This window comes from Arachis ipaensis, chromosome B5 (assembly GCF_059453495.1).
Source record: "Arachis ipaensis isolate K30076 ecotype BB chromosome B5, ASM5945349v1, whole genome shotgun sequence".
Taxonomy (NCBI): Eukaryota; Viridiplantae; Streptophyta; class Magnoliopsida; order Fabales; family Fabaceae; genus Arachis; species Arachis ipaensis.
In genome coordinates, this window is record NC_142440.1 from 16,787,538 (window position 1) to 16,811,908 (window position 24,371).

General features: G+C 37.7%; 4 protein-coding genes across 7 annotated transcripts; all 4 read right to left on the reverse strand.

Annotated features, from left to right (window-relative positions):
• Window positions 1–1,073: 1,073 nt before the first annotated feature.
• Window positions 1,074–2,416, reverse strand: LOC107640249 (uncharacterized). Its single transcript, XM_088487892.1, has 3 exons — window positions 2,182–2,416; window positions 1,456–2,078; window positions 1,074–1,372 (listed from the first exon to the last, which is right to left on the reverse strand). The coding sequence occupies exons 1-3, from the start codon at window positions 2,414–2,416 to the stop codon at window positions 1,196–1,198; spliced, it is 1,035 nt and encodes a 344-aa protein (XP_088344018.1). The 3' UTR covers window positions 1,074–1,195.
• Window positions 2,417–2,436: 20 nt separating this feature from the next.
• LOC110271596 (Nucleotide-diphospho-sugar transferases superfamily protein) lies at window positions 2,437–11,652 on the reverse strand. Of its 2 annotated transcripts, XM_088487889.1 has the most exons (4): window positions 10,487–11,652; window positions 6,229–6,340; window positions 3,411–5,273; window positions 2,437–2,700 (listed from the first exon to the last, which is right to left on the reverse strand). In XM_088487889.1, the coding sequence occupies exons 3-4, from the start codon at window positions 5,271–5,273 to the stop codon at window positions 2,437–2,439; spliced, it is 2,127 nt and encodes a 708-aa protein (XP_088344015.1). In that variant the 5' UTR covers window positions 6,229–6,340; window positions 10,487–11,652. The 2 variants fall into 2 exon arrangements, with proteins under 2 accessions (XP_088344015.1, XP_088344016.1); XM_088487890.1 differs by lacking the exons at window positions 2,437–2,700; window positions 3,411–5,273 and having other exon boundaries at window positions 10,487–11,530.
• A 28-nt stretch (window positions 11,653–11,680) lies between these two features.
• Window positions 11,681–16,374, reverse strand: LOC107643102 (uncharacterized). Of its 3 annotated transcripts, none has more exons than XM_088487887.1 (16): window positions 15,735–16,374; window positions 15,525–15,646; window positions 15,333–15,421; window positions 15,202–15,243; window positions 15,021–15,114; window positions 14,810–14,858; window positions 14,606–14,706; window positions 14,404–14,468; window positions 13,832–14,328; window positions 13,667–13,754; window positions 13,445–13,576; window positions 12,719–13,287; window positions 12,489–12,627; window positions 12,305–12,373; window positions 12,093–12,200; window positions 11,681–11,956 (listed from the first exon to the last, which is right to left on the reverse strand). In XM_088487887.1, the coding sequence occupies exons 1-16, from the start codon at window positions 15,962–15,964 to the stop codon at window positions 11,843–11,845; spliced, it is 2,508 nt and encodes an 835-aa protein (XP_088344013.1). In that variant the 5' UTR covers window positions 15,965–16,374; the 3' UTR covers window positions 11,681–11,842. The 3 variants fall into 3 exon arrangements, with proteins under 3 accessions (XP_088344013.1, XP_088344014.1, XP_020978836.2); XM_088487888.1 differs by having other exon boundaries at window positions 14,810–14,852; window positions 15,735–16,364; XM_021123177.2 differs by having other exon boundaries at window positions 13,832–14,468; window positions 14,810–14,852; window positions 15,735–16,104.
• An 875-nt stretch (window positions 16,375–17,249) lies between these two features.
• Window positions 17,250–20,716, reverse strand: LOC107643103 (calcium-dependent protein kinase 1). The gene is made up of 8 exons (XM_016346668.3): window positions 19,870–20,716; window positions 19,558–19,701; window positions 19,134–19,286; window positions 18,724–18,836; window positions 18,383–18,550; window positions 17,949–18,076; window positions 17,754–17,853; window positions 17,250–17,684 (listed from the first exon to the last, which is right to left on the reverse strand). Exons 1-8 carry the CDS (start codon window positions 20,543–20,545, stop codon window positions 17,601–17,603), a joined length of 1,566 nt encoding a protein of 521 aa, XP_016202154.1. The 5' UTR covers window positions 20,546–20,716; the 3' UTR covers window positions 17,250–17,600.
• Between the last annotated feature and the right edge of the window lie 3,655 nt (window positions 20,717–24,371).

Consider the following 24,371-nt stretch of genomic DNA (forward strand, 5'->3'; position numbering starts at 1 on the left):
GGTGATGAGTCATCAACAAGACGTTGACGTGGCCTCATTTTGCCACGCTGGATGATGCCAACGACTAGTTGAGCTGGCATAGTTTCAATTTATACCCAATGTGGTCCCTCCCCCTATATTTAACCCTAAATTCCCAAATGTCCAGTAAGTTCATTTCTTCTTCTTCTTCTTCGTTCTTTTTCCATTCTTGTTGCTGCTGTTGTTCCTGGAGTTGGAAGTGAATATCCATGATGGGTGGTGGAAGCAGTAGAGTTGGAAGCTCTATTAGTTCACTGTGCAGTGGCCATCGGACGAGAACGCAAAGCAGGAGCAGAAGATCCGGGGTGCCGGAATGGTGCGGTTGTGGCTGCCGGCCAGTTCTCAGGTGGTCTGGGACAGATTCAAACCCAAATAAACCATTTTTTGGTTGTCCCAATTATAATGTGAGTTATCAGTATTACTTGTGTTGTTATGATTGCTCCTTCTTACCTGACTGTTCTTCTCTTGTTCTTCTTCCCCGAAGTTTGAGCATGTTACATGTTTGCTTGATTACAGACAAGTGGAAAGAGATGGTGTGGGCTTTTTGTGTGGGCAGATACTGGACAGGATGAACCAGTTGAGAAACCAGAATCTTATGGAGATAATCATGAAGTGAAGATGAACTTTGATTGGAGGCTTGGGAGATTAGAAGAAGATGTCCGGAATCAAAAATTGGTTAACCAATTGTTGGTATTAGTTGTGTCTGTATTGATTGTGTTAATTGTTATCCTGTATTGTAAAGCCTGAGTTAAAAGAGTTGGTGGTGTGTACCCTGTATTCATTGAATGAACAATATGTAAAGAATGATAACATGATTATGGTATTAGAAACTGTTGAATAGTGTTTGTTGATGGAATATAAAGTTGGATAACTCAATTAATTAAAACAGTAATATGCTAAAGAAGGCAGCATAAGTGATTGAAAACTAGCCAACACTGAATTAAGATAATGGTTCAAACTTAAAAGATAATTGTATTAAGTTAATGGTTCAACTTAACACAGTTAGTCATATAACACAAAGGGCAGCCATCTAACATGAGAATGTTAAACAAAGTTGCCTCAAAAGGGAGGACTTTACAGCAAAACATAAAGGATTATTTTTTCCTTGTGTAGTCTTTGTCTAGCAAAAAGTATTAACATTAAAACAGATAGCCCTATACATATTAAGCTAAAGTCTTCAATTCTTCTTTCTTGGAGCCTTAAATCCTGGAGTTGGGATGAACTTCATGTAATTGACAAGTCTTGTTGTAGTTCCTGAACTAGCACCCTGCATGGGATTCACTGGGACAGAAGTTGCTAGTGGAGAGGATCTTCTCCTTGGTGATAATTTTGAAGGCCTTTTTATTCCATGATCCTAGATAGAAATTATTTACGTTACACATAAATGATGATTCACTTGAATCACAAAAAATTTAAGAAATGTAAATAGGGAGTTACCTTTTGAGAATTTTCTACATCAGAAGCAGTTGGCTGAGATATATCTATCTCTACAGGTTGTGCATCAGAAGTGGCTTGGCCAATCTCAGTAGACTGCATAAGAGAATTATCTTCTCCATCACGTTGGTTACCATCATGTTGAGGCTGCTGAAGTTGCTGCTCAGATGCAGGGGCACCTCCTTCATTTTTCTTCTTCTTATTAGCCTCAGCAGCAGCAGCAGCAACATCACAAGCTCTCTTCTTCTTACAACCTCTCTTTGTATGTCCTTTATCACCACAGAAACTGCAAGTAAAGGGGCCCAACTGCCTCTTTAGATGAACATTATCTCCGTTGTTATTCTGAGGCTTGGGATCAGCTTTAGATTTTTTAGATCCTCCACCACCCTTCTCATCAGCATCCATCCGTCTTTTCATCTGTAGTTTTCCAGGTTTTCTCTTTATTTTTGGTGCATGTGGCCTGTTACATTCTTCTGCATGCTCCCATAATGGTTGTCCAGGAATTGGATTAATATGATAATTATATATTTCCCTGTATGACTCCATTGTTAGCAAGCGGTGACAAAAGTCTTCTGGTGGCTTGTTAACCCGAGACAGTGCAGCACATGCATGCACACAAGGAATACCTGCATACAAACAATAGCCACAATAACCATGGGTTTTAGTCATATACCATTAGTCAGATTATTACTATAGCACAAAAACAATTATTATAGCAATTCACCAAACCTGTAAGCATCCAAAATTGGCAAGTGCATAGTCTTTTTCCTAAGTCCACCACATGATTAGTTGAGTGTCCATGCACCTCAAACTTTTCATATCCGTTGTCCCCTGTCCAAATAGGCTTCCAATTCTTAGATTCTTTTCTAACTTTCTCCAATCGACTCTTTATAACCGGTGTGAGCACTCCATTGTGATTGTTTAGTTTCACCTTGTTCTTGGCTATGGTCCGCATTACGAACATTCGAACCTCCTCCAACAATGTTATAATGGCTTATGGCTGAATGCGCTTCTAGTCCATGCATCTCTTTGCCATTTATCTAAATATGTCCATGCATCTTCATTCAGTCTTTTTATCTTATCCATTCCATCCCTGAACTCTTGATGAGTTGTTGCCCTTGCACATTCCCACAAAAGCCCCCTTAGTTGCAAATCCTTCCAACTCTTGTTAAAGTTTCTCCACAAATACCAGACACAAAAACGATGGTGCACATTGGGCATCACCTCTTGCACTGCTGATATTAGTCCCTGCCAGTCATGGTCATTTAATAACACATAGTGTATTAGTCCCTGCCAATCATGGTCGATCACCATAACAGTCCCTAACATAATAATACCCTCCCCATAATAGTCCTTCACATTTAACACGAGTACACATAATAGTCCCTGACGTTTAATTCGATAGCCCATGGTAACTATGTACAATGGTAAAACAACACAGATAGTAACTATCACATGTTAACAGCAACAATAGGCGCACTAACCATGCCAATCAACATTTCAGTCAAATAAACATGCAATCAGAATGAAACCTTTCTGCACTAATATAGCAAACTACTATCAAGTTATAAGTTCAACAATTCAGTCAAATAACTTGCAAACTAGATGAAGCATTTCTGCACTAATATAGCAAACATACTATCAAGTTATAAGTTCATTAATTCAGTCAAATAACTTGCAAACTAAATGAAACCTTTCTACACTAATATAGCAAACTACTATCAAGTTATAAGTTCAACAATTCAGTCAAATAACTTGCAAACTAAATGAACCTTTCTGCACTAATATAGCAAACTACTATCAAGTTATAAGTTCAACAATTCAGTCAAATAACTTGCAAATTAAATTCAACATTTCAGCCAAATAAATTGTATTAGTCAATTCACAACATAATTGTCATAACAACAATACCAGTTAACTAATAATAGGATTAATACTTGTCGAATATCCATGGTTACCTTTTGCATATCGGATATAAAGCACCAGCCATTTTTTTTGTAATGTCCCAAGTCTAGATGCAGTAATTCAAGAAACCACTTCCAGTTTTCCCTATTCTCTATTTCCACAATTGTCCACGCAATGACGTAGATATGATGGTTCGCATCCTGTCCAACAGCTGACAGAATTTGTCCACCAAATTGAGTCTTCAGGAATGCTCCATCTAATCCAATCAAAGGACGGCAGCCAGATTTGAACCCATTTTTACAACCACTTAAGCACACATACATTCTCTCAAAAATAACTTCTCCATTTGGTTGAGGTTTGGTACATATTTGCACTGTTGAACCGGGATTAGTTTTCAGCAAAGTCAAGCCATAGTCCCTCACCATCTTATATTGTTCCTTTTCATCACCATACACTACACTTCTAGCATCCATCAAAGCCCTCGAGATTGAATTTTTGTTTAGTGTCAAATCAAAACGTGTTCTGAAATAGGTTGTAGCTTCACAATGTCTGAAGTTGGGATATTTTCTGACCTTCTTCACAAGCTTGCTGCAGACCCAATTCCTATTAGCAGCCCTATTTTTGTCTTCCCTGGGACATGTGTGGTCGTCATTAAAGGTTTTGATCTGCCAACAAGTGTCCTCATGGTCCCTTGATGCATAAACCACCCAAGGACACTCCTTAACCTTACAAACTGCCCTGCACCTTATATTATCGTTCTTCGCCAGGCGTATGCGCCTACCCTCTTGAATTGTATACTCCCTAACAGCTTCTCTAAAGTCCCACTTTGTGCCAAATTTCATACCCACCTCAAGATGCAATTCACCAAATCTTGCACCCTCCCTAAACACTGGACATGCGTCATCAGAATCGTTGTCTTCTTCTAGTTCATCTTCCGAATTTAGAGGAGTCTTCATCTCCTCTGAGTGCCATGAATTGGCACCATCCGAGTCAGCTCCAGGATCTAGACTATATTCTACACCTTCAGCAAAACTACCAATAAAACCAAGATCCACTTCTTCATCACTAACTTCTTGCACAAATGCATCATCCTCGACCAGAATCTTCTCCTTTCCTTTAGCTAGAGGACCAACATTTGTCAATATCTTCTCATTATGGTTCTTGTTCACCCTATTCCTACTCCCATTGTTGACATTCTTCACCCCAGTATCTGAATTAGAAGAGCTGTCTTCATCAAGAGTTGGCTTAAAAAGGCTATCTTCTGCGCTCTCATAAGAGTCAGAAGACACCTCGAAAGGAATCTCATTATTAAAAACTTTGCTTTGGAATCCTCTGGCACCAGATCTTGTACAAGGTCTCCTAGATATACTATTTTTGTTGGGCTGCTTGGACTTGTTGGTTTTATCTGTTTTGGTGTTTTGGGTGGTCTTGATGGGCTTTGTGGGCTGGATGCTACCAGTGGGTTTGTTTGGCTTGGCTCCACTGACCTTGTTAATGGGTTTTTTGGTCTGATTTTGATTTTTTGAAACTGTTGATGGTGGTTGTGTACCTTTGGTGTTTGAGGCAACTTTGGTGTTTCCCTCTAAAACCTTTGGCAATGATGCTCCATGCTCGAAATATACATCAATAACTCCGTTATTGATCTTAGCACACTTCACCATCTCTCTTATCTCCTTGTCATTATTCAAGCTTCTTAGTCCATTCTCCAAACCTTTCCCAGGAACTTGCCACCAGCATTGCTTTATCTCATCATAACCAAGCTTTTTATGGTAGTTCCTTAGATAGAAGACGTCTAATGTATCCACATCTAGGTCACCTAAACAAGCCTTATTATCCGGATAATATATCATTGTTCCTTCTTGATCTTCTTTAAAATCACCTCCGTGATGAAACATAATATCCAACATCTCTTCCATCTGAAAAAAAAATTCAAAATCCATAACTTGACAATCAAGATAAACACAAATAGATTTTTCTGTCCTATTTACACTAACTATTCAATAAAAAAAAAATACATATACACAAATAGATTTTAGTGTCTTATTTACATAATTATAAGTTTTTTTTTTCCAAAAATACACAAAAATTAGCTATACAAATATATTTGTATGTATGTGTATATACACGTTTGTATGTGTGTTATCATACATATATTTATTATATATTTTACATTTTAATATGTATTATATATAAATTAAATAATTGAATGACAAATTAAGTAATTGAATAACAAAGTTCAGTTTTATGTGCTATACCCTGTATGCGTCTGTTTCAATTTTTGTGACAATAAATCATATTCTAAATTGAAACAATATGTTTTGAAACAATAAATCATATTCTAAAGTTCAGTTTGCATTTTGCCCTCTGATAACTGGCAAGTTGGCAATCCTATAATAAGTATGCAACAAATATAATATTAACTCGTAGCTAGACATGGAATTTTTATTTGAATATGTATGTTTCAAGTTCTATATCATCACATCTTCTACAAACTTAATAAAGAGTATACTTTTCTAGTAATATGTTGCTATTTATTTTCAATCTTCTAATAAAATTAAAATGGCTTAAGTTAAATAGACCCTTTAAAAATTTTCATCATTATACATAAGAACTGATAAGAGTTTTATCAAATAGATATTAGACATCAACAGATAAGAGTTTTATCAAACAAAACACTCATGACCATGAAATAGAGCATTATTTTCAAACAGAGCATGACCATAATCAAACAGAGTTTCTCATGAAACCCCAACCTAATCAAACCTTAGAACCATAGTAGCAGAAAAAAAAAAACCAAAATTCCAACCACACTCACAACACAAGCATATACAAAAATCATCATGCATTGCAAAAAAGAATAAAAAAAATTACCTTTACAAATGGCAGAACCTCTTGTTTCTGACACAGGTGGAAACAAACGATGAAGTGAAACTTGATTTTGATGTCTTCTGACTGCAACAATTTCAACCTCACCAAAGGAACCCTAAGAAAGTAAAAGAGCATTATTTTCAAACAGAGCATGACCATAATCAAACAGATCATCTCATGAAACCCCAACCTAATCAAACCCTAGAACCATAGTAACGGAACAAAAAAAAAACCATCATTCCAACCACACTAACAACACAAGCATATACAAAAATCATCATGCATTGCAAAACAAGAATAAAAAAAATTACCTTTACAAATGGCAGAACCTCTTGTTTCTGACGCAGGAGGAAACGAATGATGAAGTAAAACTTGATTTTGATATCTTCTGACTGTAAGAATTTCAATCTCACCAAAGGAATTCATGAAGAGAGGAGGAAGAAGAAGAAGAAAAGAAAAAGACAGAGAGTGGAAGTGGAGAAGACAAGTGAAGAGATGGTGTGTTTATGATGAAGGGCGTTTCATATTTTCTTTTGGGCCAAACGACAACGTTTTTGTCAAATTGGGGCGCCAACCCAAAACGCCAACGTTTTGGCTTAATCCAACGTGGCAACTTCGTGACACATCAAATCGTCGGTGATGACTCATCACCGGAAAACTGTCCAGGGACTATTATGGTGCCCAGAGCGGTATCTGGAGGATTATAATGGTGCAATTGGGATCTCAGGGATCACATTGGGTAACGACCCGAATCTCAGGGACTATTATGGGGATTTACTCGGATAAAATCACATCCATTTTAAATACTTTTAAATGTTGGCACAATAATAGATGGAAACTGAAAAGACGCGGAAAGCAATGAGGCAACACGCGTCCTTTCAAAATCACATTGAGTTTCAACCCGATAATAACTTCAACAATACGATACTTCTGGCTATTTACTTGTTGTGGATTGTGTGACTATTTACCCGAGCTTCGACCTAAAAACCAAAACTCGGGTAAGGCCATTATTCATACCTAGGCCTACCAATTGTGAGCCCTGTAAATTCTGTAAAATTAACGAATAATTAGTTAATAAATTAATTTTTAATAAAAAAATTAGAAATATGAGTTTTTATAGTTTTATGAGATAGAACTATTTAAAACAAGAATTTTACACTAATTTTAAAAAATTTGGCCCAAAATTGAACCAAACGAATCAAACTGAATGAACTGGACCCGTATTGGACCCAAGCCCAACCCAACTCCACTTAACCATATGAGCTCAGCTCATTCTTCCTCCTCAATTGCTATTTCACGTTGAAACATACAAGGGAAGAGAAGAAAGATTCCCAAACCCTTGGCTTTGATTCAATCTTCCATAACTTCTCGCTCCGAGCTCTGATCGTCGCACCGTTTATGGCCACGCGTCCACTGCATCGATCTCTACAAAGCCCGGTAAAAAATTTGGTAAGGAACTCTCATTTTTGCTCTAAGCCTCATCTTTCCCCAAATTTTTGAAAATTGAATGAATTGAGTGTTGAGATTATGTATGAAAAGTGCGAAGATATGACATACATGTGATGTCATGGCTATAACGAATGATTATGCAATGAATATGAATTTTTATGTGTCTTATACACTTATTTTATTTGATATACGAGTTTTCCTGGGTAAAGAGCAGTGGCTTGCCACCACGTGCTCCAGGTTGAGACTCGATACTCTGTTGACCCTATGTCGTAAGGGTGATCCGGCACGTATAAATTCCTGGAAATGATTCCCCCAATGAGCAAAAGTTATATATGAGAAAAAGCTATGCATAAACTCTTAGGGATGCGCGACGAGGGCAGTCTAGGGTTTAGCAGCCGGACTTGTCGTGTTGGCTTGATAACTGACAGATGAGACTCATTAGCCATAGGACAAGCATGCATCATATGCATATATTTAAATTGCTTGCTTATGCTTTAATTGTGAATGCCTATGTGACTTTAAATGATTAATTGTCTTACCTGCTATCTGCATTACTTGTATCCTAATTGTGCTTGTTATTGTCTGCTTGCTTGACTATGTGTTTCCATCGGAGTTGGAGGTTTTGGAGGAATTTGGATGATGGAGGGTTAGGTTGAGGTTTTGGTTAAGTTTATATTTGTGTTTTTCAAATGCAGGTCGAGAGGCACCTTGTTAGGCGTCTGGAGTTCTCTGCAGCGAAGTGGGCTTTTGGGACTTTACATCTTATTCTATTTTGTTATATCTATATGCATAGACTCTCCTTATGTATATGTATGTTTTACTTTTGCATCTCATAGAGGTTTATGGAGAACTAGGGTTCTTTAATATATTTTGGGTTATGGATTTCTATATGTATGTATATAAATTTCTTCGGCCAGCCTTAGCTTCGCAGGTTGAGTTAGAAGCTTGTTTATTCTGTACCCTTGACCTTCTATTCTCACTTTCTCTTTCTCTCTCTCTCTCTCTCTCTCTCTCTCTCTCTCTCTCTATATATATATATATATATGTTTATGTACCTTAGCTTTCTTCGTACGCAAGTAAACCTTATTCCTGAACGTTGCGTTTTTAATTTTGCGATTTTGCTTTACCTATCCTCCAAGACTCCTTGTATATTACATTCTTTCAATTATTATACGTATATATATTTCATTTTAGAGGCCGTAATACCACACCACATCTGTGTTACAATTTAAGCGTAAAACTCCGTGTGGTAGGGTGTTACAAGCCAAGTCTACTTTCCTGATAACAAACGAGCTATATTTAAAGTTGGATCTAGCAACATCAGCCCAATAGTGTCAAATCCGATTTATGAGACCTAACCTGCATGGGTCAGACCGGTTTAGACACGGGTCTCTGAAATATGTAATTGACCTGACTTGGGGAACAAGGCAAATGCTCCCCCTCCACTACTTCTGTTATCACCCTCAAGTGATAACCATCCTAGATATGGGGAATAACCTTCCATTTGATAAGGGAGTAACCACCCATAATCTTCATAATCTTCGAAAGTCATTTTTAAAAAAGAGTGAGTTTTATGTTGTTATTCTATAAATACCCTAACACAGATATTTTTACTAACTTATCGGAGTCTCCTGTAAGTATTTAGCATTGGAACCTCTTTTCTTCTAGCAGGTAAATTGAAATTACTATCTAAAAATATTTGGACCTCACGTTTAGTCCAATTTCAGGTATCACCTCAAATAAATACCATGAATAAGACTTAAAAAATTGAGGGTGTGTTTGATTTAGTATTAGGGGAGGAGAATAGTGGGTTTTGGTTTTTTCGGTTATTATTGGTTTCAATAGTTTTTTCTATAAGAATTTTTAAATTTGTTTCAGTCACCTCTAACATAAATATTTTAATTTTTTTTATTATTTTAGTATTCTCTTTCATATTTTAATTTTTTATTTTTATTGAATTTTTTATTATAATTTTATTATAATATTAATTATTGATCCTATTAAAAATGACAAAGTAAATAAAAAGCTGACCATACATAACAATAGAGTTATAAATAATAAAAATTTGTAATTCAAAATAATACTAAATAAAAAAAATTGAAAATACTACAAATATTATAAAATATTTTTTTGTTTGACATTATAAAATTTAACATTATAATTCTTGTACACTGTTTATTATTCTAATTTTTTTATAATATATATTATTATTTTTATTAAAAAAATAAATTAAATAAAAAATTAACTATAAATAATAGTAAAATTATAACTAGTGAAAAATTAGAAACCAAAACAAAATACTTAAAAAAGAATACTAGAAAAAAATTATTGATTTATTCATATTATTTTTATTTTTAATATAAAATATATTTTATCAATTTTTATATGTTATTTTTAATTTAATAAATAAATATTAATTTTATTATAATAATAAAAAATTATAACATATTAAAATAGAATACAAAAAAATACTATATAAAAAATATATTAAAAAATATAAAAAAATTAAATATATTTAAAAAAATAACATTATAATTTAATTTTTTAATAATTATTTATTTAAAAATATTTTTAATTAATATTATCTAAATAATATTTATTTTATTAAAATTAATTTAATATAAAATTGTCAAATATAAATTATATTAGTATAAACTCACTTTATCCAAAATCAATTATATAAAATCTAAAGTTCTAAACTATAGTTTGATAAACATCAATCCAAACAAACACTTAATATTTCGTTAAACATGGCATTTGAGTAATGTGAAAAGTAAACTAGTTGCTACTTTTACCGCTAACTAATACTTACGTAAATGTAATTAACTATCCATGAAGGAGTGATCGCAAAAGACGAGTTTGCCCCGCTTGTTACAGAGGGCCTGTTCCCCAACGGAATCAACCACCTTCCCATAATTGTATCTCAACGGCATCATCCCTAGTACCCTATGAAACTCCGTTATGCACCACCCTCTCCGCCTCCTATGCTCCCCTTTCCGACCACTCAACCCACCGCTACCGTACCCTTCCCCGCCTTCATCATTCCTGGCGTCACCGTAATCCCTCACTCTCCTCGCGCCGACCAACACCGGCCCCACCTTCGCCACCTCCGACACCACCACGTTCATGAGTATATCCTCGCAGTTCCGCACCGAATCAACCATTCTCCTCATCGAGGCCATCTTCTCTCCGCCACCGCACGTGTAGCGGTAGAGATACTCGCTCTTGAGGAGCATGAACTTGGTGAGCATGATTGAGAACCGGTCCGGGTGAACCGTGTACACCCATTCCTTCCGGTTCAGGTCGAAGTCGTGGGAGCGGGCGAAGAGCCCCACTATGCGGTCTTGGTTGGAAGACCAGATGCGGAACGCGAACTCCAGGGTTCGAGGGTGGACCTCTACGTCATCATCGCAGATCAAAACGGCCTTCGTTTCGATGTGGTTTGGGCGGGGGAGAAACCGGAGGTTGAGGCTGCTCGACGGTTGGGGAAGGAGGGTGATGCTGGCTTCGGAAGAGGAGGAGCTGAGGTTGCGGGCCAATTGCTGCAGGACACGTAGCGGTGTGGAGGGGTTGCCCCAGAGCACGAGCACTGACGAGACCAGTGTCGACAGGGAGTATGCCGTTGCTAGGGATTGGAGCAGAGGGATCCGCTCTTCCGAGAATCCGTTCATCACCACCGTGATCTGATCGCACCGGAGGCTCTGTGGGTCACGGATTTTTGTTTGGCTGCAGGTGTCAAAGGACCGAGATGAGGAGGTTAATGAAAGGAAGAAGATGGTGAGGATGGCGAGTCTCGCCGGCGGGGGCATTGTGGCGGCGGAGAGAGGTTTTGAAAGAAGAGTTTTGAGGTTGGCATTGTTTGATTGGAAGGTCAACGGTGCGGTGCTTATAGCGAAGATATTGTTGACAGCAGTGCTGAGTGGGTTCGGTGTTCACGCAAATTGAGGGAAATGGAGTGCGATTTCAGTTATCTTAATTGAGTTCGTTCCTCACTCAACATTACTACTTTAAACAAATCATATTTATTTTAGTTCTGCATTCTTTATTTCCGGCCACACAAGCAGTGCTTATATGATATGAATATCGTAGCTTCACACTTGTGTAGGTATACATACAGCAACTTTGACACAACAACGCAAGTAAATAAATCGTTGTTGCCTCGACGGTATTAGAGGAAGTAGGATAGTTGTTGCTGCTTCCTTGAACCGCCCTCCCCATACAATTCGTTCCACTGCATCAACTCATTCATTCCTGCTCCCTCACTTGCAAAGCTTGCAGCTACCTGCATTGCGTTCCAACTACTTGGTCAGACATATATAGCTAATACATTACATACTTACTTACATACACTCAACATAAACAAATATTTTACTCCACATTAATTCATTAAATCTAATAAAATTATAACACAGTCTTACTTGATTCTTTGCCTCTTTCAAGTCCTGCATATTCAAGGGCCTAAGTTTAATAACCCTTTTCTGCTTAACTTCATCTTCTGTATCCGTACTATCTCCTTGGCTACCTTTCTGCTTTTCCTCATGCCAAATATGACAATAAAAATGTCAGCATGATACTCATACGTATTTCAGATTACACAAGATTGCTAAAAAGTCAAAAAACTACACATTACCAGAGTCTTTAGTCTCTCTTGTTGAATCAACTCTCTAACAGGCCTATAAGCAGCAGTTATGCACAAGTTCTGATTTAATTTAATAAATAGCAAGTGAAGGTAAAAATGTGTTAGGCATCAGAAGCTCAAAAGACTAAAGCAGAGTAACATGATAACGTTACATCGTAATCATAAATTAATCTACCTTCAAGTCACTGCCACTGTATCCTTCCGTCATAGTTGCAAGTTCCTTCAAATCAAGATCCTCGTCCACCTTCTCTTTTGCCAGAAGTGTCTTCAAAATTTTTCCCCTATTCTCCACAGATGGTAGCCCTACCATAATTCTGTCCATCAAAGATTAGCATCACAATAAGTACAAAATGATCAAGTGTTATACACCATAACAATGGCATGTAATGTAACTAGCAGTGTTACCTTCTTTCAAATCTCCTAATAATTGCTTCATCCAAGTCAAAGGGCCTATTGGTTGCAGCAAGAACAAGGATGCGCTCCCCTGGTTTTGTCATTAGTCCATCCCAGTGAGTCATAAACTCATTCTTGATTTTCCTCATGGCTTCATGCTCCCCAACTCTGCTCCGTTGCCCAAGCATGCTGTCAACCTCATCAACAAATATGATTGTTGGCGAGACCTTGGCTGCCAGCGTGAATAAAGCGCGAACATTCTTCTCATCTTCACCAAACCATTTGGAAGTGATGGTAGACATGGACACGTTTATGAAACTTGCCCCGGCCTCGTTCGCGATGGCCTTTGCCAGCATTGTCTTTCCGGTGCCAGGAGGACCAAACAGCAATATTCCTCTACAGGGCTTTAGAAGGCCTCCTTTGAAGAGATCCGGCCTTCGAAGAGGAAGCATTACTAGTTCTTGAAGGGATTCCTTGGTCTCATCTAAGGCACCAATATCTGAGAATGTCACACCAATTTCATTTGCTGGTATTACCGCAGGTCTTATTCGCTTCTCGAATTCATTATCAGGAGGAACTTCCTGCAAGTGACATGTTTGGATTCACTATAGGATATGATTTAAGATATGTTGTTTGGCATTGGAAAATTGCTGCATTTTTGAATAAGCCATTTGCAGGAGTGTTTGCAATATTTTTAAAATATAAATAGAGTTAGTTAAATCAAAGTCGGATGCTTACAACTTTGGGAGCTGGAGCTGAGTTTTCACCCTCAGCCTTTACCACTGAAGTTGATATTTCTGCTTCAGCCTTCTTAACCGGAGCAGGATTTTCAGACTTTGCTTCTCGTTTCATAGCAGGTTCTTCCTTTTTCTATGATTCAAAAAGAATGAAAAGATCATATTAATCCCTGATAGCCATAGGCATTAATCTTAATTCACAAACATGACAAGCAGTGCAAACCTCAGATTTTACTGCCTGAGCTTCTAATTTTAACGTATCTTTTTCACTGAATTTCCCTTCCTGGAATATACTCAATGCACGGGACAAACTGTTTCACACACAACCAAGTATGTAAAATGTAGACACATTCACTGGATGCAATTCAATAAAGGTTGCTAGTCTCACCTATTGCATGGAATAACAAGTTTCCCATTTCTGTATTCAGGATCTTTGTTATTCATTAAATGATATGAAATTGCAGACACAACAATCTCTTCTATATAGTTGCTGAGAACCATTGTGTCCGCCACACAGACAGAGTCCAGGTCATCACAATCAAGATCATTGGCTGCAAGCACTTCCATGATATGGTTCTTGTTATCCTGAACCTGTATCATCTTCATGTCCTCTTCAAACCGACTCTTCCAGCTGACGAGATGCGATTCATCTTCTGGGGGTCTGATTACTAGATTGTAAGGGAACAGCAAACTAAGTCTGTCATCTACCTCTTGGTAGTCGTTATCAGCATCCAAAACTCGTGAACCAAGAATCAGAATTGGTCCAGATAATTTACTCAACATTTTCTGGAACAGGTTAAAAATCCTTGTTGATCTATGTAGCAACTTGTCAACATCCCGCAGATATAGCACAATGGGATTGGTTTTTGACACAAAAAGCAGAACCTGCAAGTGAAATGGTGGATATGAAGTCGAGCTTTGTTTAATTTGGAAATTGTATCCAACCAAAAGTAACATTACCTTGTAAAGGGTCTGTATAAGAAGCTTCTCATCAAAAGACCAGCTGGTTGTGCGCTTCAGAGGAGCTGAAGAGGAAATTGGAAGATATAAGAAATCATAAAAGAGCACCAACAGTTTTTTACAACTCAATCAGATACTTAGCAACAAGTAAGTCAAATAAACTAATAACTATCGATGTTTTTAGATGTTTTCTTGAGGCAACCTGAATTTGTAGAATTGCTTTGCAAGGCAAGGCTACTAATATTTGCGGAGGCAGACACATTTCGACGAATCTTAGGAGGATTACAAGATCCTTCGGCCCCCCTGAGAGCAGAAAGATTCAGTCATAATGATATAATTAAACTAATTTTGCAAGTAAATTATTTTTCTTTTCGTCAACAGTAGATAAAAATCAAGTCTTTTTTACATTGATCGGAGGTCCATTCCACTGCTTTGCCTCTGTATTTTGCCTGCAACTGAAAAGCTCTTGATCAGTGATATGGCTTTCAATGGGCAATTAACAAAATGTTGCACAAACATATACAATGCAACTACCCTAATTAATAAGAGGGGTTGATCAATTGGTCAATTTATTATGGAGAAGATTTCGCCCTAGCCCCTAGGTGAAAAGTTCATACCCTTAGGCTCCTCCCTCTGTGAAAAGATTGAAAATGATCCAAACATGTCAGATAACCGCTCCAGAGTGGACTCTGAAGTAGATCTTTTGAAGGACTGCAATCCAAAACAAAGAAAACAGAACACCATGAAGCTCAAGTTTTAGGCCAGAAAAAATGCGGAAGTAGGAAAAAAAAATCTTACAGCAGATTCCTTGTTTGCAGAAGAACCATATCTACTCTGAATCTACAGAGAGGATAGATCAACCATTATTATGTACATAAGTAACAGGAGTGTGCAAAATGACACCCAAAACTTTCAATTTTAAAACTAACCTTCAACGAAAAGTCAGTTAAATCCAAGAGAAGCAACTTGGCCTTAAAGTAGTGAGCCAAAGCCTTGGCATAAACCTGCTGGTAAAGTTCTTTGAAGCCATGAAAGTGGAGAAAGTTTAAGTTAGCCTGAACTGGGACAGTAGAAACAACAAAGCATATCAATCCCACTGTAGATTCCAATATATAACTAACCTGCTGGCCCTGAAAGCAGAATAGTTCGGCTTGCAGGAGCAAGATTGCGCGTATATTTGGAAATATCAGCATGCTTTAAATGAACATAAGCGGCACTTATCAACAAAACCTTTGTCTGCTCACTGTGAAAGCAACAGTGGTTGAATTAGTAAAAAGGAACATCATGATCATGCAAGTATGAGAAAGGTGTGTGTTGTGTGAAGGGAAAACCTGAGATAATAAGGGAAGTTATCAAAAGTAATGTTGCTGTCTCTGCCATCAAGCACGAGTTTAAGCATTTCCTGCTCCAATTTCATGGGAGTAATGGCGTTTAAGTTTGAAGAAGAAGAAGAAGTTGCACCCCATGTGCTACCAAGGCTTTGTCCAGAAGCTAAGCCTATCCCAACTCCCACTCCAACCCCAACACTCAGCGCCGATATCAACAAGCTTTTCTGTTCCATCACTACGGTGATCCCTTCTTATTCTTCTTATGTTTTTGTTTCTATGAAATGGAGTTGAGTTGGGTTGCTGGTTTTAATGGTGACCCGTTCAAGTTGTCAACTTGTGTGTGTTAAGAGGACGGAAGGTGACTCACCTCTGCAATTTGTTACGGTTACGGTTACGTGTCACTGCTCTGATGGATTATTTGTTACCATGTGAGTTTTATTGTTGTGGCGTTGGTATGGGTTAATATAGTAGCACGTTCTGAAGGAATATTAAAATCAATATCAACCGACTTAAAGCGAAGAGAAGCCATCTTCATTTGACTCTAAATTATGGACTTTTAGTCTTGGACTTTGATCATCATATGCAGCCTCTGCGGCAGCAATCTTCCAACGGTCCAACCCTATTCGCTCGCTTAGAACTCTGCCGACTATACTCAACAACCCTTTTCTTATCTTAATGATTACTACAACTTCTTATTCCGAGACTGCAAAAAATGCAAAATGAACAATTTTTATAGATAATTAAATCATACAACTATATCTATATAAAAAAAAAAAAAAGAATGTTATACAAGGACAAGGTGTATGCCCAAATTTTTTTGCCGTTCCTTGAAATATGATGTTTCACGCAATTGTCTATACAAATTGCTGATGTAAACATTGCCACTAGAGTTTCAAACAATTTTTTTTTTTAAATTTCACTTTTTATTTTATTTTATCAAATGTGATATCTCATTATATATTTTTTTTAAAAATAAGAATAAAAAGATATGTAAAGAAAATATTATACGATAAAATTAATGATTAGCCTAATGGCCTCCAATCAGTAAGGTACGGATGGCGGCCCAATTGGCAAGTGGGAGGACAAATTGCAAATACAGGCGTCATTTCTGTTTGTCTTAGAACAAGTAGGAAGTGTAGTCTGCAGAGCTAGAGTCACAGCTCACAGCTCACAAGTCCTACTTGTATTTACTTTTACTGTGGCGTGCGTGTATACACCCATGCACATGCAGATCCACCATGTCACTACTTGCACGAGACTTAAACTAGCATTATGCTGTCAAAATTGATCCCTGTTGCTTGTTTAGGTTTCCTTCATCTTCAACCCTCTTATAAATTTTATTAATTAAACATCCTAGTCTTATTAAACATCCAACTTGATAAGGGTAGAGGTCTTCCAAATAGATCTTTTTCCATATTCAAGACTCAACCAAAAACACTAGTTAAGGAATCATGGTATTTACTAGACTAATTTCAAGTTAATTATTGTTACTAATTAGTGCAGCAAGAGAAATGAAGATGCCATGATATATTGCTTAACATAAATCATGAAATAAGGAACATTCAATGTTTGGAACTCTCGGTTTCTGGCTGCCTTATCAGGGGAAAAGGGACTAATCTGTTTCAAAAATTTGTACATATTGATCATTTCTTGACTACAAACAGTGGATAGAAAATTGTCTGACTGGACGCGCAAAAAATAATATAAATGACCAATCTCAGCTAATAAAGACAAGTTATTGTTAAAGGAAGGGCTCTCCAAAGATGAAACTAACAGGTGATAAAAGAGTGCTGGATCATCCTTCATCCTGAGCCTCCTCTGCTTCTGAATCAGTAGGAAAAGGGGAACTTCAAATTCAACTTGATCTCGTTATTTGCGACGTCTGTTGACATTCAAGTCCGGGTTGCCTTTCCTCATCATGGCTGCAAACTCATCATAGTTAATTCTTCCATCCTGCAAGAACTCCGGGAATTAATACATCTGGTAAATATAAATTAAATAAACAAGAGAGGAGAAGATTACATGGTCTGTGTCAACTTCGGCAATAATTTCCTTTATTGTTTTCTCATCACCCATATTATACTTCTTAAGGGCAGATTCCAACTCTTCCATTGTGATGTACCTATAAAAACAGAAGCATTGCATGCGTGCATGACAATGAAAAGCCACAGCAATGCCACCACTCTAAAATCATGAACTGTGAACAAAAGAGTTTACCCGCTTTTATCCTTGTCAAAATATTCAAAGGCCTTATATAGGTGATCTTCTCTTTCCATTCTATTCATGTGCATGGTAGCTGTTATAAATTCAATATAATCAATGGTTCCATTTCCATCTACATCAGCCTGGGAACAAGATAAATATGCTGTATTAGTTAGCGCAAGTTATTAATTTAAATAAATAAAAAGTTCATATTCATAAGCAAACTTAAGTTATGCGCCCGAAGAATTCAATTCTGAAATTTGGATCAAAGCAATAGTGGGTATAAAAAATGCAAGATGATACACAGTTTTCCATTATGTAATGAGATCCTACATAGAGTCTAAATCTAGAAATAGGGTGGAATATTGGTCACCATAAAACTTTATCACCCAATGGGAGAATAAATCATATAAAAGCTCAACTATTCATAGAAACAAAAGATATCTTACCGCTTCCATCAACTGCCTTACTTCAGACTCAGAAAGCTTGGTACCGAGTTTGGGGAGACCAGCTTTCAACTCTTCAAAAGTTATTGTTCCACTGTTATCTGTGTCCATACTTTTGAACATCTCTTTCAAGCCAATGATTTCTTCTTCAGAAAGACTTTCAGCAATAACCTATGTCAAGAGAAAATAATTTTTCATTTTCCCTGTTTATTTGTTACTTGCATTTGTTAACTAAATAAACAATTTCGAACCCTCGAGTTTGAATTTAACAGTAATTCTAGCTATCAATGTTTCCAAAAGCTTGATAATGATTATCATAATCACTACAACATAGATGGGTTTACCTTCAAAGCTACTTTCTTTAGCTTGTTCATTGCCCTGAATTGTTTCATTCTGCTCAAAACAGCAATATCAAGAGGCTTATCAGATGCTCCATCTTCTCTCATCCAAGGATGGTCTGGAGAACAAGTAACATTCTGTTATGACTGGGTTGGTTCAAATAAGATCAAAGAAAATTAAAAGCATGCAAGTATAATCAGATTCAGTGACATTTTTCACGATTAAATCTATTTCATGCCAGTTTTTCAGTCTCACTGATTTTGTTATCCTTCCAACAGATCTGATCTCAAAGATAAGACTAGAGATTTATTGCAGCAGATAACACATGGAAAGCTGGTCTTCATAAACAATAGTGCAATACAATTACATATAAAATATAAACCACTTTTCACATAATAGAAATTTATTAACTTACTAAGGACTTCAACTGCTGAAAGCCGTTCCTTGGCGTCAGCACGTAACATCTTCTTGACCAGATCTTTGGCACTGCTCGATATGGAAGGCCAAGGATCTGATGAGAAATCAATGCGTCCACGAAGAATAGCATCAAATATACCCTGTTCATTTTCTTCATACAAAAGACAAGAATAACATGCGAGAAAGATTAGAAAGCATAACTAGTCTCCAATCAATACAAAATATCTAGTAATGAACAAGAAAACAAGCTTTCAGAACCAAAGCACCCGCATCTGAACTGAAGTGAAGCTCAAGAATCAAATAAACCCCCTACCAGTAAACAAAATCTAGACGCATTAGCATCTTAATTGTTAAACTAATGATGTAATCAAATTACAAATGGCGAAAGGAAAAATACAGGCAAAGCAAGGAAGGAGGTTTACCTGCCCAGAAGGGTGGGACACCCGAGAGCAGAATGTACAAGATAATGCCGGCACTCCAAATATCAGCTTCAGGCCCATAACTTCTACGCAGAACCTCCGGAGCAACATAGTAGGCGCTCCCAACAAGGTCTTTAAACACATCTCCTGTTCTCAAACAGAACAGAACCTATTTGATCAACTTTGAACGAAACAAATCATCTTAATTCTTCTGAATTCTCATTGTCTGCTTGTTTGCTAACTAACTAATATAACTCTAAATAAATGTGATTACTAAGCATTAATTAATTAGAGAGCGTGATTAAGCTTACGAACCTGGCTTGAAGAAGACGGAGAGACCAAAGTCGGTGGCTTTGAGAGGGGAATTCTCGTCCTTACTGAGGAACAAGAAATTCTCGGGCTTGAGGTCTCTGTGCATCACACCCATGGAGTGGCAGTTGTGGACAACCGTCACGATCTGGCGGCAGAGGTTGGCGGCAGCGCGCTCCGAGTAGTGTCCCTTGGCGATGATGCGGTCGAAGAGCTCACCGCCGGCGCAGAGCTCCATGATGAGGTTGACGGAGTGGCGGTCCTCGTAGGCCGCCTTGAGCTCGACGATGTTGCGATGGCCGGTGAGGTGGTGCATGATCTGCACCTCCCGGCGGATGTCCTCGATATCATCGCGGTTCACTAGCTTCCGCGTGGCGATTGACTTGCACGCGAACTGCTCGCGCGTGGTCTTGTGAGTCACCAGGTAAGTCACGCCGAATTGACCCCGCCCCAGCTCCCTACCGAAGACGTAGGAGGAGCGGACGTCCTCCATGGGGCGGCCCAACACCCGGCCGATGGTGGCGGATGAGGAGGAAGGGGGTGGGGGTTTGTGTGGGGTGGGGTTGGAATGGGGATGAAGGACGTTGATGCCATTGGAGGGTCGATTGGCTTCAGCAGTGTTATTGTGAGCTTGGGAGGATGGTGCGCCGTTGGCGGCGGTGGAGCTGCAGCTGCCGCCCATTGAATCGGATTATGGGGAGAATAACGGTGGTGGTTGTGGAGAAAGAGAGTGGCAAGTTAAAAGGTTGTAAGTTGTAACAGAATGGTTGACTTGGGGTGGATTTGGTCGTGTCCAAATATGGGCTTTGATGACTTATAAAAGACTTTCATGGACGCTATTAATTGGGCGTCTGTTAGGTATTCTGCCCAATGGGTCTTTAAGAGTTCGTACGCTACTATTCTCAAAGAAAATGGGAACTAAAAGTTTTTTTTTTTTTTTTCCATGCTTTCATAGGAAGTTGATGAATAAGTATATATTTAGAAGTTGATGAATAAGTATATATTTAGAATTTTGGATTTGTATTTTTTATGGTGACTAAACAGAAAAGAAACGAAAAAAACATAGACAAAACTAAATTAATTAGTTAGGTTTATATCTAAATTTATTAGATGTTGAAACTCATTCTATAGTTGACTCTAAGTTGAGTGAATGTCATGTCAGAAGTAATTGCTCTAACCATGCAATTTGCAACATTATTTGCATTCCTCTAATTAAAAGAATAGAGACTCTCTAATTCCAATTTATAACTTTCTGTTGAGTTAAGAAATTAACTAAATTAATTAATAATGATAAACATTATTTTTGGGCATTTATCTAACTAATGTTAATTAGTTGTAATTGAGCATTGCAGGCCACAAATCAATACAGCAGCCCAAATTGGATGAAACCAGAACAAGGCTGGTGGGCTGATAATATAAACGAAGCCCAAAAGGAAACAAAGTTGAGAAATCAAAACGGGCCAAATGAAATGATCCGATCCAAGCCCGATAGCAAACAATTCCCTCACTTGCTTTCACTAAATCAACGTTCACTTTTTCCCTCTTGGTCAGAAATCACAGAAGAAAGAGAGAGAGCTTCTTCTCTAAGCTAATCACCGAAGAAGCAAGAAAGAGAAAGATTAAGTTTGAAAGGCAGAAGTCTAATCAACCATTTCAAACCACATCAAGCTAAGACAAAGATAAAAGGTAACCCATTTCCTTATACATGCATCATATCTTCTTCTCTCCATCTTCAACGTTCTGCCTATTCATTCTGAGATTCATGGGAAAGATGATCTCTGCTCCCACTGCTGTGCATCTACAGTCACAAGTGAGTCTTGGGGTCCAAGTAGCTTCTCAATGGCCAAGATTTGGGTTTACCATTGAGGATATCTATTTTCTGCTTTCCTATGACTTTCGGTCAACAAGAGAAGGTCAGAACTAAAGTTTCTATTCTGAAGATTAATGAGAAAATGTGAGTTGGTGGATTGGTGAAGCACAAAGCTCAAGAAGTTGACCTAGGGAGAACAACCCAGCAACATGCAAGGAGATAAAAGAAGATTTTTGTTCATTCAGAAGCCAAAGAGAGATAACCCAGTGTATTGACGTTTTTGTTCTGTGAAGAAGCTCTCTGAAGAAGTTTCTCTACTTGGACAGTGCTTTCTTTCAAAGAAGCATTCTGCGAAAAATGAAGAACTGAATCAGAGACATGCAAATCTGGTTTATCACATAGCAAAGAGGCTGTTGATGAAGTCAATCTCCTTCATGTTTTACAGATTGTAATTTACTTTTTAATATTTATCTTTCTGTAATTTCTTGAGTGAAAAGGCATATTGAGAGAGCTCAAGTAAAAGCCAATGAGTGAATGAGGCTAAGTGATACACTTGAGAGAAAAGCCTAGAGTCATCTCTGATTTCTTTAGGTAAGTCTGTGTCTTGTATCTTGTACTTGTGAGGTATCCCTTTCTTAGTTGGGTTAGCACTAAGAGTGAAGAGTTAGGTATTAGTATAGCCAATGTCAAGTTAGGTTAGAACTTGAGTGTGAAAGGATTGTGTCAATCCTGTGAAATTGGTGTATGTAATACTTTAACTATAGTGGAAATTCCACCACTGTTGTGGTGGAGACTGGACGTAGGTTGCATTGCACAAGGGCAACCGAACTAGGATACATGATGGGCTTCTCTCTTCTCTGCTCTGTTCTGCTTTCTGATATTCATACGACAAAATGAAATTGTCTCATAAATTTCTGCTGCTGAGTTCAAACAGAATCAGAATTGAAAGTTTGTTTTAAAGGGTTAATCCAGTAACATAAAAGAAGGTCATAGATTCAATCCCCCTTCTCTAAGCCTTCTACAACCTTCACTTTCTGTATATGCTTTGCCAAATCTCATTCTGGAATATTCTTACCAAGTATTCTTTGGTTTACCAAGAAAAGAGCTTCTAAACAGTCTGTTTCACAAATAACCTCACGAAATCTACTATCCCAACCTAGAAGTAAACCTCTCCAAATCACATACAATTCAACAAAAAGAACACTACACATTTTGACTTTTCCAGTACAATATTTCAACCAACATCCATCAAAATTGTGAATGATACAACCAAAATCAGCATAGCCAAAAGGAGCAAAACAACTAGCATCACAATTTAATTTAACAGAATAAACTGGAGGTGGAACCCAATTTCGCGGTTTTTCTTGGTTTTTCGCAGAAAATACATTTTCTGATTCAGGAAAAACCACTGAGTCCAAAAATCATATTTAAATCCTCAAATTCTCACTCTAAATTTTCGAAACCTAATTTGAGCAATATTAATTACCTAATTAGGCGGTTAATTAGTCGTGGTTATTACATCTTCCAACCCGAAAAAGTTGTCTGGATAAGCCTTCAGATCATTTTCTTCTAATCCAAACTTATCGAAAGCGGGCTTAAACAGTATGTCTACCAAACTTCTTTGATCCACCAAAGTTCTGTGGAGATTTGCATTGGCAAGGATCATTGTTATTACTATTGGGTCGTCGTGACCAGGTGTCACCCCTTGTGCATCTTCTTTAGTGAATGACATTATGGGTAAATAAGGAATTCTGTTATCTTCTTCAATTTGGTATACCTTTTTAAGATGCCTTTTACGTGAGGATTTAGTGATTTCTCCTCCTGTGAACCCTCAATTTATCATATGTATGTGCCTCTCAGGAGTTTCCAGGGTTGATCTCGCCATCCTCCATCATCATCATCATCATCTCTTTTCTTCTTTCTTTGATTGTCCGACCTCTCGGCCAGGTGCCTTTCTAGCCGACCTTCTCTGGATAACTTTTCTATGACATTCTTTAAATCATAACAATTATTAGTAGAATGCCCGTATAACTTGTAGTACTCGTAATATTCCGTACAACTTCCAATCTTTTTGTGTTTGATGGGTCGAGGAGGTGGAAGCTTTTCTGTGTGACATATCTTCCTGTAAACATCTACAAGAGAAACTCGGAGTGGGATGTAGTTATGGTATCTTTGAGACTTTTTCTAGTTGTACTCTTCCCTTTTCTTAGCTTCCTTCTCTTTGTCCCGATCTTGGTAGGACAAGTTTGGCCTCGGGGGTGGGGGACTCTCTAAATCGAAAATTTTTTTCGATGATGATGTACTTTTCTTCCCACTCTTGTACTTCATATAAGGAAGTCGGGTGTCGCTTGGATATGGATTGGGATAACGACCCTTCTTTAAGGCCATTAACCAATCCCATTATTACCTCTTCAAGAGGTAAGTTTGTATTTTCAAGCAGGTTTTGTTAAATCTCTTTATATAATCTCGGAGTGTCTCTCTGACTTCTTGTTTAACCTCTAACTCTTGGAGCATGCTTGACTTTGTCTTTCTGAATTGAAAATCAGATAAGCAACTTCCTTGCCAGGTCATCAAAGCAAGTTACCAACTTGGGTAGCAAGTTGTCAAACTATTTCATTGTTGCTTTAGTCAGAGTTGTCGGAAAAGTCTTGCAACGAGTTGCATCAAAAACATCAGCTAGATACATCCAATTTTTTAA

Bases quoted from the DNA above. Each gene is read 5' to 3' on its own strand.
- LOC107640249 (XM_088487892.1), bottom strand. From the start codon at position 2,416: ATGTTCGTAATGCGGACCATAGCCAAGAACAAGGTGAAACTAAACAAT. The intron at 2,079-2,181 runs GTTTGGTGAATT...GTTTGTATGCAG, and splicing joins CCAATTTTGGATGCTTACAG to GTATTCCTTGTGTGCATGCA. The intron at 1,373-1,455 runs GTAACTCCCTAT...ATTTCTATCTAG, and splicing joins ATGTAGAAAATTCTCAAAAG to GATCATGGAATAAAAAGGCC.
- LOC110271596 (XM_088487889.1), bottom strand. From the start codon at position 5,273: ATGGAAGAGATGTTGGATATTATGTTTCATCACGGAGGTGATTTTAAA. The intron at 2,701-3,410 runs GTAACCATGGAT...CATGACTGGCAG, and splicing joins TTATATCCGATATGCAAAAG to GGACTAATATCAGCAGTGCA.
- LOC107643102 (XM_021123177.2), bottom strand. From the start codon at position 15,964: ATGGAACAGAAAAGCTTGTTGATATCGGCGCTGAGTGTTGGGGTTGGA. The intron at 14,853-15,020 runs GTATGAACTTTT...TTTCAGTTGCAG, and splicing joins ACAGAGGGAGGAGCCTAAGG to GCAAAATACAGAGGCAAAGC. The intron at 13,288-13,444 runs GTAAGCATCCGA...TGTCACTTGCAG, and splicing joins CAGCTCCAGCTCCCAAAGTT to GAAGTTCCTCCTGATAATGA.
- LOC107643103 (XM_016346668.3), bottom strand. From the start codon at position 20,545: ATGGGCGGCAGCTGCAGCTCCACCGCCGCCAACGGCGCACCATCCTCC. The intron at 18,837-19,133 runs GTAAGTTAATAA...CTTGTTCTCCAG, and splicing joins TTCAGCAGTTGAAGTCCTTA to ACCATCCTTGGATGAGAGAA. The intron at 17,854-17,948 runs GTAAACTCTTTT...CTGTTTTTATAG, and splicing joins TTTGACAAGGATAAAAGCGG to GTACATCACAATGGAAGAGT.